Genomic DNA, 18,290 nt, shown 5'->3' on the forward strand with positions numbered 1-18,290 from the left:
ATTCAGAGATGCAAAGTTGAATAAACGCTCAACGACGGTACTGTGCTGGTCCTAGGCTAGACCGTGCTAGAGACGCGAGCCTAGAACACTAACAAAATCACGGCGCTGCACGTAAATAAGGGAAAAGCACACTCTGGAACTCTCTTTTTTTTCGCTCTTTTTTTTGCGCTCCTTTTTTTTGCGAAAAATCACTATAGTGGCGAGTGTCTCAAAATTCTTCCCTCGTCAAATTGATAGGATGGGCACGAAATTTTTTCACTTTTTTTCGGAAATCAGGGCAGCGACGACGAAAAAGTGCGACAAAAAATCACTATGATGACACGTGGCTCAAAAGACTCAGAAAAGCCTAAAAATAGGATAGGGAAAAAAATTTTGCCCGTGAAAATTTTGGCCTAAAAACTGCCCGGGGGTCTCCAGACTCTTTTTTTTTCTTTTTTTTTCCGAGACCTACGCAAGCAAGGAAACACGAATTGGAATTTAGATTGATCTCAAGAACAAACCTAATATGAGAAGAACTCGGATTGGTGGTGGATATATGGTTGTGGTATATGGCAGTGGTGGTGGTATATGGTAGCGGTGGTGGTATATGGATACAGATTGGTGGTGGTATATGGATACGGATTGGTGGTGGAATATGGATATGGATTCAGAGCGGTGGCGGATAAGCAAAAGTGGTAGATGGGCGATGATGATGGTGCGGCGGCGGCGTGACAACTTATGACCAGAACTCGAAACTCTAAAAGACTAGACTCTAAGACCAGCAACTTGACACGACGATGCAACCGCAAATTCAACAAAGCAAAAACCCTAAAAAGATTATGCAAAGGCTCAGATTGGTTCGGATATGATGAACTAACCCTAATTTTTTTGTGGCTTTTTCGTGGACTGTAGGTATGAAGAACAGACTCGATCTAATCTACGAAAAACTGTAAAATCTCACCGAGCACCCTGGAAATCTGATACCACTTGATAGAGGCTAAGGTGTCCCGATGTTTCGATGAGATGGTGGCTATCGTTTTCTGTGGGAGTCGACCTTGACGATCCGACTACGAACGTGCGAGACGTCGCGCCTTAGCAATCGCTAAACCAACTTCCGAGGGTTATTGACCACGCCGGAGCACGATCAACCTGACCACGAGGGTCTGTTTCCTGCGAACAAACGAAGAACAAGCAAGAAACTGAGATTGCAATCGGGATATTGCGAATATAAGATGAAAGCTTTATTGATCAAGGTGGGGTTCTGTGACATCTTGGTCTGGTCGTTGGACACAAACGAAGTACGCGAAGTTACAGCTATGGCGAACTTTTAATCTAAACAAAACCCAAAGTCTAAACGAGGCCCTAAGGGCTGTATATATGGAGGAAGAGGGGGGAATTTCGTGGCCCTTGAGGGTGGGGTCCGAAACCAACCCTAACTCTTGTTTCCCCACACATACGGACTCTAAAAATAGCCTATACTTAAGTATTTCGAAATTACATGGGCCTGGCCCATTAATAAGGTGACGCAGCACCTAGAATAGCCTATGGACGAATATTATGAAGTGGCATCTTGTATATTTCGTCCAAGGCTTCATGCACTCCTTATGGCGGCTTCGAAGTCCTGAAATCATCACTTGTAACTCCGTTCTTGATCCCCTTGCGCATGCCATCAACTCCATGCGTGTTCTTACTCCAATGTTCATCCTTCTCCAAGCTAGGCCCTTCATTTGTAAGCAAAACAAATGTATACAATTTAGGCAGCATCATAATCTCATGAACATTAGAATCATTACCAAGAAATGAAAGTACCTGGTAATTTAATTGGCGTGCGCGAGCTCTAGTAATTGGTCCAGTATATGTAACAGTAGGGGCCGTGGGTGTAACAATGGTATTGATGTCCTCATCACCTGCAAGCAGCATAGCTAATCAATTTGAATGATTCTCAATTTTATTCCCCTAAATTCAACTTAGGTCATTGTTCGTTAAATCATCCCCTAAATCCCCTAAATTCGACCCCAATAAACATAAATAATCCACTGAAGATCTGTTCTTGACACTTTACAAGTTCACAACAGATGCCAAGTTTACAGTTTACAAGTTCACAACAAAAATAGTGTTGTTGTTTACTGTCTAACAGTGCACTCAATTGTCATTTACTGTCAATTTGGTAGCGCTGTTTACTATACTTTGATAGCTTAAATATATATATATATATATATATATATATATATATATATATATGGTTAATAATTTGGAAACATTTGTATTCCCTGGCCGGCGAACATGCCTCTAGCGTACATGGCTTGCGTGTGGTTGTAATCTCCTGGTATAAACCCTTCTTCTATCAATGCAAAGATACGCAGCTTGTGTATTCACGAAAAAATAAAACATTTGTATTCCCTGGCCCGCCCAACTTTTCTTTTGTAGCTCCGCCATTGCATGAGAGTATGCTCATGTTGAAGAAGTTACAGTAATAATGAGGGGCGCGATAAATATTTGTTATATAGCACACATTCCTAATAAATATCACATGTGGACGATTTACTCTTTGTGTTATTAGAATTTCATTGCACTATCAAACGGTAAAATATGAGTGCCATGTCAGAATATGGTTCTTGAGTCGAAAGGTCATATTCAAGATTGCAGGTTTTATGACATTGGAGTAATGTTCGTAAATTATATATTGCCTTCGAGTTTGGAGCTGGAATAATGAATGTGCTGCCTTTAGATATATGAACACCTATTGCATATTTCTTTCAAGACATGATAACTACTATTATTTGGATTGTTCCCGTGAACTGGTTTGACCTTGATTAAGAAGTACAATGTTTGTAGGTTGTTTGACCTACTATATCAAGTAGTACTTGACTTCCCATGGCTCTCCCCGCATTTGCAAAAAAAAAGTTAGTACACACTACGTAGAGCTATGGAGATTAGAACTGAAAATGTTGTCCTACGGTTTATTAGCTGATATAAATCATGCATAATCCTTTACATTAAAAAATAAACCAGACACAAAATAATATACTTTTTCCAAATACTACCTCCAGATGGGCAGGGGGTCCTGCATTTTATAAAGAAGAAGAAGAGAGTTGCCCGGTTAATTAGGGGAAACCAGGTGAAAACCAGATACAAAGGGCACACAGTCCACTACCGTTCGTGATGGAACTACTGCTTTTGTGAAATATCACATGAGCTAGATTACTAACACTGATCTAATGCTTGCATGGCAACCTATTCCTTTATCGGCTCAATTACAGAGTTTGTGATTATGTGAATGATGTAATGGAGCTAAGGAAAACCAAGGTAACAATTACTGAGACTCTTCCCAGGCAGTTTCAATCATATCCGTGTTTGCTTTCTGTTTTCTCCTGCCTAGAGGTGTGTACATTTATTCCAACCCAGGTTTCTTTCAAGAAGGATCCGGATATGTGTTCGAGGAATGTCTACATGATAAAACATCACCTTCAAGTTTGGTGATAGTTATGCTATCAAACTTTTAATGGGGATCTCAATTTGTATTTTTTATGGAGCACTGGGCATATTGGTGAGACTTGTGAGGATGTGCCTAGGCTGAGGATGGCCGCTATGTCGGTGCCAAGTGACATGTGTTTAAATGGAGTATCCTTGTCAGGAGAGCTGATTGCTGAAATATTGTAGTTTATGGATGAAAGGATTCATCATGTTGCGGCCTTCGTTAGTAGTGGACTCTCAGGAATTAATCAAGGGTGCTATGCTATTTTAAGCTGAGATTCTATCGTAGTTATATTCATTTTTGCTTATCTAGCTGTTTGCCATGCAGTTCTCGTTATTGATGGGAACATTTGTTTTCTCAGATCATATCTGGTGGTACTATAGCATGGCTTTCGATATTCTAATGTATTTTAAATTTATTTTTTGGTTTATTTTCTAACTTCTTACAACTCACGGTGGATTTGGTGTAACTCAGTAAGAACAATGATAGATCAGTAGTTGGTTACCTGAAGTGTCTGGCAACAGTATTTTGTTTCGGGTTTAGCAAGATTATCATTGACGTGAGAATATGTGTGATGTCCACTTGTCCTATAAAAATTAGGTGGACACACGCCCCCACCCCCTCCAAAAAATATATATTATCCAGCAGATGTGGATGTGGATTGGGGTTAGTCTACTGAGTTACGGCTAATGTTCCTACTTTAGAAAATGTGGTAAAATTGTGTTTCATTAGAGATGGCTTTGTAGAATTTGCATGACCGAGCCATTTATATTTTTTTCCATCAAGTCGTACAATTTTTTGGTTATGATAGAAGAGTAAATCCATTGGCTGATTGCTTCAAGAGTTGATAACGGACCCCGTGGCGTATCAGTTGCATGCCCAACAATGGATATGTTTTTATTTCATGGTAATGCATGGCATTTCAACTCTATGTTGCAATGTAGTAATGGATCAGGAGACATCATATGGGGGGTGGGGTGGGGGCGTCATGAACGGTGCTCACCTCCTCCCCCTTTATGGTGGTGGCAGATCAACACGAACACATGGGAGGAGGGGATTAGGGCAGCCCGTGGGGAAGTAAGATATGAAGGAGAGAGGGCTCCACTGCAAAGGTGAGGTGGTCGTCATCTGGTTTTAAATTAGGGAGTTCCAGCGAGAAATGTTCCGCTATGGCCGAAAAACGAGTAGGAATGGGAAGGTCTAGCAGAAAAAAGTGAGTGGGGGTTTTTGTGTTGGGCTCGCGTATTGGCGATAACATGGCGGATAGTTCGAAAAACCATATTTCTCCCCATATATGGTCTGGATTTCAGGAATCCCGGACTGTCCTGACGGCTGAATTTCGAGGAGCCGAGAGAAATGAGCTTCTACTTTCAATACGATCTTAATTATTTATTTAATCTATTTATATCAAATGGTAGCCATGAGCTTCTACTTTCAATACGATTTTAATTATTTATTTAATCTATTTATATCAAATGGTAGCCCGTAGCAACGCACGGGCATTCTATTAATGAAAATATGTTCCTCAGTGGCGATGAGAGATGACAATTACATGCGGCCGAGGGGAGGAGAGGGCACGAGAGGTGCAAGTTGATGGACAAGCGCATGCAAGTGTAGAGCGGCCAAGGGCGGGCGTACAGATCTGCAACCATCGCCTTCTTTCGCTACGACCGACAACGAAAATCACTACTACTCCGATGGTCATGTTTCTTCGTGACTAACGAATGTGTTCGCTGGTTGGACAAATAAGGCGGCTAAGAGCAACTCTAGTAGACTCTGCAAAAACTTGACCCGCAAAACGTGTTTGCAGTTTCATGACGATTGTGTTTGTGGCTCAAAAACTAGCGCAGCTGAACAAATACTGTAAAACAAACTGTAAAACTGGAATAAAGAGCTCCTTCCTCCAGTCTGGCCGTTGCCGCCCCTTCCTCCAGCCGGCCACGCCGGCCGCGCCCAACCCCGTCGCTCGCAGGCCATGCCCCGTCACCCGTCGGTCGTGCCCCGTCCCTGCTGGTCGTGCCCCATCATCGTGCCGGTTGCGTCCCAGCCTCGCCGGCCACGCCCCGTCGCCTCCGTCGTCCGTGCCCAGCCTTGTCGGCCACGCCCTGTCGCCTATGTCGTCTGCGCCTTACTCTATTGCCAGGCGAGCCGTGCCCCTTTGTCTGCCGCGTCGAGAGGATTTCGGCGGCCAGGCTGAGGTCATGGGAGGCCACGACGATGTCGAGCTCGTCCAATTCAAACCGGCGGTGATCGATTGCGGCGTCTAGCGGCCTTTTCCGATGTGCGGTGATGAATTCCGGCGAGTTTAGGGCGGATTCCGGCAAACTCCGCGGCGGCGTATTTGCTCCGACGAGGTTTGACCGGTATACGGGGGCCTCTAAATTCGGCCTTCCAACCTCCAAAGATAAGGGTTTCGGGTGTGCATTTGCGGTGGTCCTTAAAAAATTTACGGGTTGGACTATTTTTACGGTTTCTGTTTTGGACAATTTTTTTCCAAAACTGTAAAACATAAATTTTTTACGGATTTAACCACTTATGCGGGGTCTGCTAGAGATGTTGTAAGGACGAGCGTGAGGCGGCCGGTGAGTGCGGAGATCCTCTTCTTTTGTGCGCGCGTGCAGGAAAGGGGGAGATGGCGAAATTACTAATTAAGGAGTACTCGTTGCAAAGAACACTTCACTTTCCCAGGTCGCGACAAGTGGCGCACATGCAGCGCGCCACTTGTCGCAACCTGGGAGTTTTCCCTTTTTTCTAGATCCGTTTATTCAAAACGTTTTATCTCTTAAACCGTGCGTCCAAATCTCGAACCGTTTTCATCGTTGGATTCCTCGGGTCGAGATTTTCAAAACTAGATCCCATGTTGTTTTGACGAACTTTTTTTTCATGAAAAAACGGACGAGAAAAACCGGATGAAAAAACCGGGCGAAAAAACGAACCGGGAGCACGGTTTTCTTTCCTTTCCGAAAGAGGCACGCCCGTGTCTCTCGCAAAATCATAACCGTGCCTCTCATGGAAGCAAAACCGTGACTCTCATATAAGGAAAAAAACAGAAAACGCGTTTTTTTCCGTTTTCGAGAGGCACGGCCGTGACTCTCGCGAAAGCACAACTGTGCCTCTCGCGAAAGCAGAACCATGACTCTCGCGAAAGAAAAAAAAATAGAAAACGCGTATTTTTTCCCTTTCCGAGAGGCACGGCCGTGACTTTCGCGTAAGCACAACCATGCCTCTCGCGAAAGCAAAATCGTGACTCTCACGAACGAAAAAAAAACAGAAAACGCGTTTTGTTTTTCCCTTTCCGAGAGGCACGGCCGTGACTCTTGCGAAAGCACAACCGTGCCTCTCGCGAAAACAAAACCGTGACTCTCGCGAAAGAAAATAAAAATAAAAAACACGTTTTTTTCGTTTCCGAGAGGCACAGCCGTGACTCTCGCTAAAGCACAACCGTGCCTCTCGCGGAAGAAAAACCGTGACTTTCACGAAAAGAAAAAAAAAGAAAACGCGTTTTTTCGCAAAAGAAAATTTTGAATCTTTTTTTTATCGAAAAGCTAAGAAAGACCATGGAGAAACCAAAACGTCGAAAAAACTCTGGAAAAAAACTGTTTAAAAAGCCGAAAACGCGTGCGAAAAAATAAGAAAAAAACAAAATCCAAAGAAAGCGTTCAAAACGCGACATGTGGCGAATGGCTGAGAGCGCACCAAGTGACACTGATCGTTGCGAGGCTTCCGAAGAAGTGCTCGTTAACTAGTTGCAGCAAACGACCTATTCTGCGTCTCTCTCTCTGAGGGGCAGTCTGCGTCTATCTGAGCTCCGTGCAATCTAACGCTCGGTAGGCGACCGGCCAACAGTTGGGCCGGCCGGCTGACCTAGAAAGCCCAATAAGAGTCCAGCCTGTCAGGGTATAGCAGAAGCATTCGGGCAGCACACCCCCAATCCAACTAATCATCCCCTCTGATGGGTTCGCTGCTGCGCCTCCCCTCGCTACTCGCGCCGGCGGCGGCCAGACCGGCGGCCCTGCTCCGCCACCGGGGCCGCTGCCTCCACACGTCTCCGGCGAGGCTATGCCCTGCCGCTACGACCGCGGGTGCTTCCTCGGCAGCGCCCGTTAAGATGGAGTCACGCGGCGGCGACAGGGAGGGGCAAGTGACGCCGCGGTCGACGGACTTCAACGCCTGGTACACGGACGTGATCGCCGCCGCCGAGCTCGCGGACTACGGGCCCGTGCGGGGCACCATGGTCATCCGCCCCTACGGGTACGCCATCTGGGAGGCCATACAGGTCGGTGCTCCAGAGTATAGTCCTCCTTACCGCGTGCTCGCTTCAACGCGCCTTAATGCCCGTGCTTGTTGGGCAGACTTTGACATTGTTGGTGTAAACAAGAATGGTAGTTACCTGGTGCTACTGTGAGGCGATGCTTGAATACACTGTGAACTGTATGAACTTATTTAGTGTTGTGTATGTGCGAATTGTAGCAACCATAACGGTATCTTGGCCTCGCCTCTCAGTCTTATACCTCTAGTTCTCACTTCCTGACGTGCCACTCTTACCATTTTATCGTTGCTTATGCATTCGAGGAATATTCATAAAATGCTGTCAATTTTAGCGCGTCCTTAGTATAAACTTGTAATCCTTGCATGGGATTGGAAGTGGAGTACTTCATAGCAGGAAGTGTCTTTAGTACAGAGTTTGAATATTTTTTATTTTTGTTGTTGTTGTTGTAGGATTATTTGAATGTAAAGTTCAAGGAGACGGGGCACAGCAACATGTACTTCCCTCAGGTACGCATACCATGTTTCATTTGGCTGCGCTATTTTTTCTGTAGTGCCGAAGCCAGAGTCTTGATCGATCAAGATGTTAGTTTGTTTCTGCCGTTCTTTGCTCTAATTCGATGCATGTCGGTACCATTTAATAGCGCCACACGATGAAATATAATCCTTCTGTAAAAATATCAGTTTATGTCTTGGCTTATCTATTGCTGAGCTATGATCTTCATACCTGATGTGCAGGTGCTAGCTATTAACTTGTTTTGGATGTAAAGCAGGCATAACAAAGTGAAAAAAAAAATCATTTGAAACATAGTACGAATGTATGCACGTGTTCCAGATACTTATGTCCTATATGTACTCCCTCCATTCCAAAATATAAGGATGTTAGGGACCCGATCACACTACCACCAATTGCTCACAAGCACCATTGATTCGAGTACAGAGTATCGATTACACACTACTTGATAGTTGGGTAAGGAAGAACAGAGGAAGGGGAACAAGAGGAAGAAGAGAGCCGAGCCGCCGGGTGCTGTTTGCCGTGATCCACTGGATACCCCGTTCGTAGCCTTCTCCTGTGTACTTGTAGATGCAGCAGTGGTTCAGGAGCGGGGCAAGCCCATGAGCTGGCCCAAGAGGCCAGGCCCTGTACATGTACGAGTACAAGTTAGGAGGGGCTCCTAACATCCCCCCCTCCTTGAAATGCGGCTTGACCCCAAGCCGACACCACCGAGAACCGCCGGGATCCCATTGCACTCGGTGTTCCTTGACTAGCTCGAAGTCCTGATGGTAGTCGAAGTCGGGGTTGACTTGAACGACAAAGTTGTAGTAGCCGTGTCCGATGGTGACTCCATCCCAAGAGGCGCCGCGGAAGTGGTCGTTGCCAACATAGTCTTGATCGAAGTTGAGGTAGTACTTGTGGTCGATGGAGCCCTGCACGACGACGACAGCGACACTGGTGATGAAACCCCTCCCTCCTTGAAAAGTGTCTTGATTGGAAGCTGAAGTCCCATAGCCTTCCTGGACGACGGTGAAGCTCCCTAGATCATCAGGTGTGGCCCACACACAGATTTTCCGCTCCTCGTAGACTTGCATGACTGGCAATAGAATGGCAGCAAGGACCCCCATAGTGCTATGAGCTTGTCAAGTCTGCAATCATGCTCCAATGTTCCATGCAAGAAATGGATGGTCATCCACTGATTTAGTTCGCCGCTGCCCATTGGCTTCTTCATTCTCAACTGGATGCATATAGGAGTCGCATATGCAAGCCAGACTTCAAACAAGTAATGCATCAGGGAAGTCAATGCACATGTACTGCATATATAGCTCGCAAGGCCTCCAGGATCCCACAATTGCTCAAGGTGGTCACCACTAGCTGAAGTATCTGGAGTCCAGCGAAACATTTGTTTATGCCCAAAGGAGAATGATACACTACCAAATAGACTGGAATCTGAATAATGAATCTCTGTTGCAAATTGTACAGCCTGAATCGCAAATAGTTTGAGAGTGTCGAAATACCAGCCATGATTAACCTCACATAATATTGGTTCAGAAAGGGGACGAGGCAACATAAAAATATGTTGTGAATTTTTGTCACGCGATTGATGCTTGTCCACCTGCCATTGCATCGTGATACCAGCTGGAGCAAAAGACAATAATGGCCAAAACTGCACGAACTGAAGACAGACACTACTCGGAAATGTTGTACTTAGAGCACCCAATCACTGCTTGCTGTGAAGGAGCCTGTCATGACCACTGAAATCTGAATCATTTTTGCCCCGTTTCAAAAACCACGAGCACGAGAGCTGCACTGGAAATATCCTTATGCAATTCCGAAGGAGATTGGAGCACTGTTCCCATGCATTGTTAGTGTTAAAGTTGATTGAAGCACGACCACTGCCTTTAAATTCTTCTTGACTCGAAAAAAAACAAGTGCACTGATATATGCATAATATGAATTATTCCCTGCAATTTATCAGAAATAGGAATGCAACCCAGAACAGCATAATCCCAATCCACTACGTGATGCTCACAAACAACCATAAATTGATATTCAATATATTTCACCTTAGGCAGTTCTGAACACACTTGCACTGCTCGGCAATTGCAAGAACCAGATGGCCAAGGAAGCTTCAGGTGGACATTTGTTTGACCGAATCTGGACTTCAGTTGCAGATTTGGAAAATACCTTGAGAAAGCTCTAAGAGAATTCAGATTACCAGATAAACTCTTCATCACATAAATGACTTGTGGTAGCATCCATGTGTGCTTCAGAGTAACTCCTTCAGGATAGCAAGCAAATGATGGCCATGGCATAAGACAGAGCCTGCTAGCAGATGTTTTCCTCTTGGAACTGAGTGGCCATGCAACTTTCCATTGGGAATGTTTAGAGCAATTAGGAAAAACGGATAGAGTGTTGAATTTCACTCTCTTTGACCCAGCCTCACAACAATTGCTTGACTCAGTGGAAACTAAGGAAGTGAGCTGTCCTTGTTCATACTTGGGTAGTTCTAACCATACTTGTACTGCTTGGCATTTGTATGGAAATGAGGGCCACAGTAGTGATTGCAGCTCTGTCTTGCTGCCATTACCTTGCAAAACGAGAGTTATCACCACTATATGAAGCAGAAGATGTCTCCCAAAAAGGCCAATGCAGCAGCTCTCAAGCAGACTGAACAGGAGGCGCCCATTCTTGCAAATCACGCTTCATGCTTGGCTGCTGATCCTGTGGCCACCACACATATCCAGGGTCACCGGAGACGCAACCACAAGCTATGCCATGGAGCAGAACAGTGTCTTTCACAGCACATGTACCAAATTCCCACAGAGGAAGTGAATCAATAGGATATGCAGAGAGTACAGTCTGAACAACAACACTAGTAAACAAACTGGATACTTAACCCTGAAGCTTGTAACAGACTAGTTCATACGGCCCAAATTGCATGAACTGAAGAATTTTTTTGCTTGAATGTTCAGTGCTTAGAGCAGCCATTTTCTGCATGCTCAGAAATAGATGTGCAGTCGTGATAGGTAGATTGGAATGCTGCACTTGAGGAGCCGTAGTAATAGAGCAAGCACATAGTTCTAAAAGCCACTTTTTACCTTCATGAAATAACTGCTTACAAAAACATGAATCATCCTTGTCCTCTGATGGCACACCGATTTGAAATGATGGCCACGGAGTTGGTCGAATCTCATTCCCCTCTGCAAAATGATCTGCCAGAAACGATGGCCATGGTGTCGGCCGTATCAGAAGTCCTAGGTGCCTTGTGGGCAACGAGACGTCCAGGTCATGGTTCAGGAACGGCTGCATTGAATAGATAGCTGAAAACATAGGAGAAGATGGAGTGGTCAGGAGCTTGTCTTCCATGTCCAGGGGCGCCCACAGGTTAGAATCACCGTTGCTAGCAGGGTGACTGAGGTTGGTGACGAGCACAACTGTGGTTGCTGGGAGTAGTGGTGCCGTCATGACTGGCAACGTGAGCGACGATGTGACAGTGACTTGGTTCGGGCACTCTGTCGAACAGGTCACGGGCGTCGTGGCGATGCAGTCAAGGGACGCATGGTGGGTAATCTGGAGGACCTCCTGGACCTTGATGGTTGAGAAGACGCTGGGGAGGACGGCAAGCTTGGGAGCGACTTCGGCAGAGGCCGCCACAATTGCAGACTCGTTTGTGCCTGAAACAGCGGCACGGCAGGTGGTGTCGTGGTTGGTGTGGAGCACGGCCAGAGCAGTTGTTGATGTAGCGGTAGTAGTAGCAGGTGAGGCAGCCGGATCGACTCGCTAGGTAGCCCCGGCTGGATCGCCCGTGCGTGCAGCCGCGAACTCAGACCTGATGCTATCCAGTTGCGCCGATAGCTGCACGAGAAACCACAGCATCTGGTCATCTGCGGTCATGGCGTCCCACTCCGGTGGATAGACGAGGGAAAAAGGAGCCTGCTCTGGATCGGACATGGTGTTGTGGCCGGTGGAAATTGGGGAATTGGGGGAGGTGGTGCTGGGTGAAAAAAAATTGTGGGAATATTTACTGGCTCTGAATACCAGATGTTAGGGACCCGATCACACTACCACTCAATTGCTCACAAGCACCATTGATCCGAGTGCAGAGTATCGATTACACACTAATTGATAGTTGGGTAAGGAAGAACAAAGGAAGGGGAACGAGAGGAAGAAGAGAGCCGAGCCGCTGTGTGCCGTTTGCCGTGATCCACTGGATACCCCGTTCGTAGCCTTCTCCTGTGTACTTGTAGATGCAGCAGTGGGTCAGGAGCGGGGCCCATGAGCTGGCCCAAGAGGCCAGGCCCTGTACATGTACGAGTACAAGTTAGGAGGGGCTCCTAACAAAGGTGTATTAGTTTTTATATAAGTCAAACACGTGCTTGTTTGACCAAGCTTTTAGAAAAAAGTATCAACATCTGCAGTACCAATTTGTATCACTAGATCCATCATGAAAAATATTTTCATATTTTATTTAATTTGTATTCTAGATGTTGATATTTTATTCTATAACCTTGGTCAAACATACATAAGTTTGACTTGCACGGAACCAATACACCTTATATTCTGGAATGGAAGGAGTATCTTTTTTATAGCTAATTAGCTAGTCTATTTTATCAAATTATTGCTGTAATTGGTGACTGTTTCTTCTTCACACATAGCTTAGCTCATGTTTTATCTGAATGAGACTGTTTTCTTGGCATTCCCCTTGATATACTTTCTTATCCTTGCCCTCTTTGTTGGACCAGTTCATACCGTACTCGTTTATAGAGAAGGAGGCCAGTCATGTCCAAGGGTTTAGTCCGGAGCTTGCAGTAGTTACCATTGGAGGAGGAAAGGAGCTGGAGGAAAAGCTTGTGGTAATACTTTGCTCTAGTTTTATGAAGTTAAGAACCATTATATTCACTTTGAACAATTCTTATAAATGTGCGATTAATTCTGTGAGTGGGTCACTTCTAAAGCTACACTTTTTTGCATTTCCATTCTCGAGGGTTTTGTAGGTAAGACCAACAAGTGAAACCATCGTAAATCACATGTTCACTAAATGGATCCAGAGCTATCGTGATCTCCCTCTCATGATTAATCAGGTAACCTCATTGGCAGACTTGGGTCAACACGCTCACTATCATTTACTGTACTAATTATTTCCTATTATTCTAGTGGGCCAATGTGACAAGATGGGAAATGAGGACTAAGCCATTCATCAGAACTCTTGAATTTTTATGGCAAGAAGGTCATACAGCTCATGCAACCCTTGAAGAGGCAGAGAAGGAGGTTTGTTCATCATTCTGCAAGTTCCTTTTGCCCCTGAACTTGTTCAGTACCATGCCATTCATGTAGTAATGATACAGATGTGAAACAATGAAAGGTTCTAATGCGCTGTCATCTGCTCCATTTCTTAATACTCTGCAGGCGATGCAGATGATTGATGTATATACCAAATTTGCTTATGAGCAAGCTGCAATACCAGTTATTCCAGGCAGGAAATCAAGAGTGGAGACATTTGCTGGTGCTGATCGGACCTACACTATAGAAGCTATGATGGGTGACAAGAAGGCCTTACAAGCTGGAACTAGTCACAACCTTGGCCAGAACTTCTCCCGTGCCTTCGAAACACAGGTTGCTGTTTACCAACTTTGAACTGTCTCATTTTATTGGAATCTTGTGTGCTTCCTGTACTCGATCATTTAGCTATTATAAGTAGTTAAGTACCTATTGCAATCCTCTGAGACAAACTGTTTATTTTGATTTTCCTCACCTGCTGCAGTTTATGGATGAAAATGGTCAACTTGAGCACGTATGGCAGACTTCTTGGGCTATTAGCACTCGGTTCGTTGGTGGGATCATCATGACCCATGGTGATGATGCTGGTTTAATGCTTCCACCAAGGATTGCTCCCATTCAGGTCTTATCCCATTGCTTTGTTTACACCTTTGTGCGCACAAAGCTCAGGCCCTTGTACCTGTATAAGTTTTTCCTTCATCTGTCTTGTACTCTACAAAACCCCTGTGGAAGTTTGGATAAAAGGGACACTCAATTTTTTTTGGCCGAAAATGCCAGCTATGTCCCTTTTCTGCAAAGTTTTGCATCGTACTATCTGCTCTCAGTATTTTGAACTATACACTTGTGAGTAGAATGTAAGAATTTTTTGTTCAACACAGGTGGTAATAGTGCCTATTTGGAAAAAGGGTGACGAAAAGGGTGTTGTTATGGAAGCTGTAGCTTCAGTTCAGAACACGCTCAAAGAAGCAGGCATTAGAGTCAAAGTGGATGACTCAGAGCTGAGGACACCTGGATGGAAGTTTAACTTTTACGAAATGAAAGTAACCACTTTTGCACTTCTACTGGAATTCCAGTTCAGTTATTTTCCCCTTCTACTTTTCCATAGGCTTGTGCTTGACATTTCTTCTATTGTTTTGACAGGGAGTTCCCATAAGGATTGAACTTGGTCCCCGCGATGTAAAAAACAGGAGTGTTGTGCTTTCTAGGCGAGATGTCCCTGGAAAGCAAGGAAAGGAGTTTGGAATATCTATGGAACCATCAATATTGGTGGATCATATAAAAGACCGTCTAGAGGAAATTCAGGCATCTCTTCTACAGAAGGCCATCACATTTCGTGATAGGTACTTATGATCCAGAATATATTTTTTATGAACTCATAACTTGTCTTCAAGAAGTGTTTATTGCTACTTTCTTATGCCCGTTTTGTTCTGTGCTCTTATGCCATCCTTTCCCCATAGTGATAATAACTGTTCTGGTGTGTACCTGTGTTAGGTTTATATGTACTTGTCGTCGGACACATGGATTCTTTTGTGGGTTCTCTTCATTGCATGATCCAGATTTTTTTTATCAGAACTAATAACCTTTTCATTCCTTGCAGTAATATAGTTGATGTCAACTCATATGGAGAACTGAAGGAGGTCATTTCCGAGGGTAAATGGGCAAGAGGTCCATGGTCAGCTAGGTAGGTCGTGTTTGAATGGACGGCTTTTATCCTTGTGGGTCAACCATGTTTTTTTTATTTGACGATTTGATTGATTTGTGGTAAACTTCAGCGATGCGGATGAGCTGAAGGTGAAAGAAGAGACCAGTGCGACCATCAGGTGCTTTCCCTTTGATCAGCCGGAGGGTGCGAAAAAATGTTTCATGACTGGCAATCCAGCCGATGAAGTTGCTATTTTTGCAAAGTCATATTAGGCCATCTTTGTGCAACCAGAGATCAGAATATTTTTATTACAGATTCTTTTCTCTTTTCCACAGTTTCTCTGTGGTCTTTACTGACCATGAACGAAGAATTTAAAGGGTTTTTTCCATATAAATCCACAATCCGCAAGATATATAAAAAATATTTGACGCGGCGCAAGATTTTAATTCAGTCATGACAGCACGGTGCCGGTGTATAACAAAGTCCTTTTGTCAAGTTTGTCTTATTTTGCATATAAATATCCTCTTCCTTCCCTAATTAATATTAAAGGGAGGATTGTTTCTTCAGTATTTTTCGTTCACGGTGGACCCACATAAGGCTTTGTACGTCGCAGCATTTTCTACTTCTCTTGATTTGTTTTTATCAAAAAAAAAATCACAGGACGCATAGAGCCGCAATGGGCCGGCCCATTAGCGTACAAAGAGCCCACGCTAAAAGAATTTCCAAGAAAAAATATTGCAACGCAAGGAATCAAACCCTGCCACTCATGCTAGAGCACTCAAATGCTTACCAATAGACTAAACAAGACTATTTGTTTTATTAGCACCACGAAATTTTAAATTACGTACACAGTGATGCCAGATACTGAGAGGAAAATATATTTTTCAAAGTGAATATATTTTAGAATGCAAAAATTTGCAAAGTTATTACTAAAAAATTTAAAGTCGCACATTTTTTAAAGAAAAATATTTGTCTTTTTATTTTTTGAAACTTGAGTATTTTTTAAAATACGGACAAATTTTTAAAACTAGGAGGTATTGTTGTGATTATTTCTCGAATTTAGAAACATTTTTAAAACACAAACACTTTTTAAACTTTAAAATTGAAAAGGCAAACATTTTTGTAAACATGTTTTTTTTAAATGGGAGGTACTGTAGCTAAATTGTTTTAATCTATACATATATTAATAAAACTTGACGAATATTTGAAATATGCCCACATGATGCTTTGTTTCACTTCATTTTATTAAACTAGGGATACGAAAGAAATCTTTTTTCTTTCACGTCTTCACGTTCAACGAGTCTCACTCGGCCTAATGACTCCCGTCAAAATGCATGAGGAGTCCAGCTAAGATTTCATGGTATATCTGACAGAAACTACCCAATTTACATGATGACACAGACATATATTATGTGCAGTGCTTTTCCCTATTATATTAGCCAAATGATAAAAACAAATTGTGTTCAACGCTTTTGATCTTCATCGGACATGAAAGCGGCTCAACAATCCAACTATTGGACCTTGCCAACCTTGGTTAATGACAGCTGGTACTGCGACCACCGACGACAAGGACAACAAAGACGACAAGCGGAAACATGTGTCTGGTGTTATATTGAAATGGAGGATGTGGACCTGAGAATGAGGTATTAGTCGTGTTTATTATGTTATATGATAATGAGGGTGAGGTCTTTAGCCATGCTCAATAGGTAAAGGCATGTAAGGGTTGTTTTCTCCCGTTGCAACGCACGGGCATGTTTTCTAGTCTCCAAAAGGACGGTTTGTTGTAATTTTCCTCTTACGGGCTCTTGAGATAAGTTGGTAATAATGAGCTCATATAAAATGGAAAACGATGTATGGATTGGCCATAGTACTAGAATCAAGATGATACCATTTCTTATTTGACTAGTCATAATGGGGAGTAACTTAGACTAGTAACATCACATTTTACTAAGCTATGTTACTATCTCCATAGTGGGTAGTAACATATGTGTGTTGTCATGTTATGGTTCATTTATTAGCCTATAGACTCATTGTCTTGGTATGTGTGATGTTACAGTAACTAGCTAAGTTACCACCATCACCTCTCTCATCATTAAATATGTGCCACATAAGCAAAATTATCTTGAAAAGTGTGATATTACTAGTGATGTTACTCCCACTATGGCCGGTCTTAGTAATTATGTACGTGCAATGCACGTATTAGATAGGATATTAGTGGCACGTTATATTAGGTAAGGCATATTTGTGGCACATTGATATTTGGTAAGATATTAATTACTTTCTTCATGGAAATGGTAAGATATTAATTACATGGTAGATTTCATGGGATAGCGTTGAGTCTAAACATGTTTATAACCAATGGCAGTGGTGGATAATTAAAGCGTTAAACGTGTTTGGTGCTTAATATTGGAGCGATTTGAACCACTAGATTACATGATTTGACGGTTGAGATGATTTGGATCTGCCTCTTTGGATCTTTTTATATTGGTATAGACTAGAAAACATTCCCGTGCATTGCAACGGGAGAAAACAGCCCTTACATGCGTTTACCCATTGAGCATGGCTAAAGACCTCACCCTCATTATCATAACATAATAAACACGACTAATACCTCATTCTCAGGTCCACATCCTCCATTTCAATATAACACCAGACACATGTTTCCGCTTGTCGTCTTTGTCGTCCTCGTCGTCGGTGGTCGCAGCACCAGCTGTCACTAACCAAGGTTGGCAAGGTCCAATAGTTGGATTGTTGAGCCGTCTTCGTGTCCGATGAAGATCAAAAGCGTTGAACACAATTTGTTTCTATCATTTGGCTAATATAATAGGAAAAAGCACTGCACATAATATATGTCCGTGTTATCATGCATTTTGACGGGAGTCATTAGACCGAGTGAGACTTGTTGTACGTGAAGACGCGAAAGAGAAAAGATTCCTTTCGTATCCCTAGTTTAATAAAATAAAGTGAAACAAAGCATCATGTGGGCATATTTCAAATATTCGCCAAGTTTTATTAATATATGTATAGATTAAAACAATTTAGCTACATTACCTCCCATTTAAAAAAACATGTTTACAAAAGTGTTTGCCTTTTCAAATTTAAAGTTCAAAAAATATTTTTGTTTTAAAAATGTTTCTAAATTCGAGAAATAA

The 18,290-nt window shown here is 43.3% G+C and overlaps 1 protein-coding gene across 1 annotated transcript; it reads left to right on the forward strand.

Annotated features, from left to right (window-relative positions):
* Positions 1-7,372: 7,372 nt before the first annotated feature.
* On the forward strand, positions 7,373-15,588 carry OVA6 (Class II aaRS and biotin synthetases superfamily protein). Its single transcript, XM_048700688.2, has 11 exons — positions 7,373-7,730; positions 8,174-8,230; positions 12,962-13,072; positions 13,214-13,300; positions 13,374-13,487; positions 13,626-13,832; positions 13,981-14,118; positions 14,375-14,536; positions 14,637-14,836; positions 15,094-15,177; positions 15,269-15,588. The coding sequence occupies exons 1-11, from the start codon at positions 7,407-7,409 to the stop codon at positions 15,408-15,410; spliced, it is 1,626 nt and encodes a 541-aa protein (XP_048556645.1). The 5' UTR covers positions 7,373-7,406; the 3' UTR covers positions 15,411-15,588.
* Positions 15,589-18,290: the final 2,702 nt, after the last annotated feature.

Source organism: Triticum urartu, chromosome 2A (genome assembly GCF_056163025.1).
Source record: "Triticum urartu cultivar PI428250 chromosome 2A, HENAU_Tu73, whole genome shotgun sequence".
Classification (NCBI taxonomy): domain Eukaryota; kingdom Viridiplantae; phylum Streptophyta; class Magnoliopsida; order Poales; family Poaceae; genus Triticum; species Triticum urartu.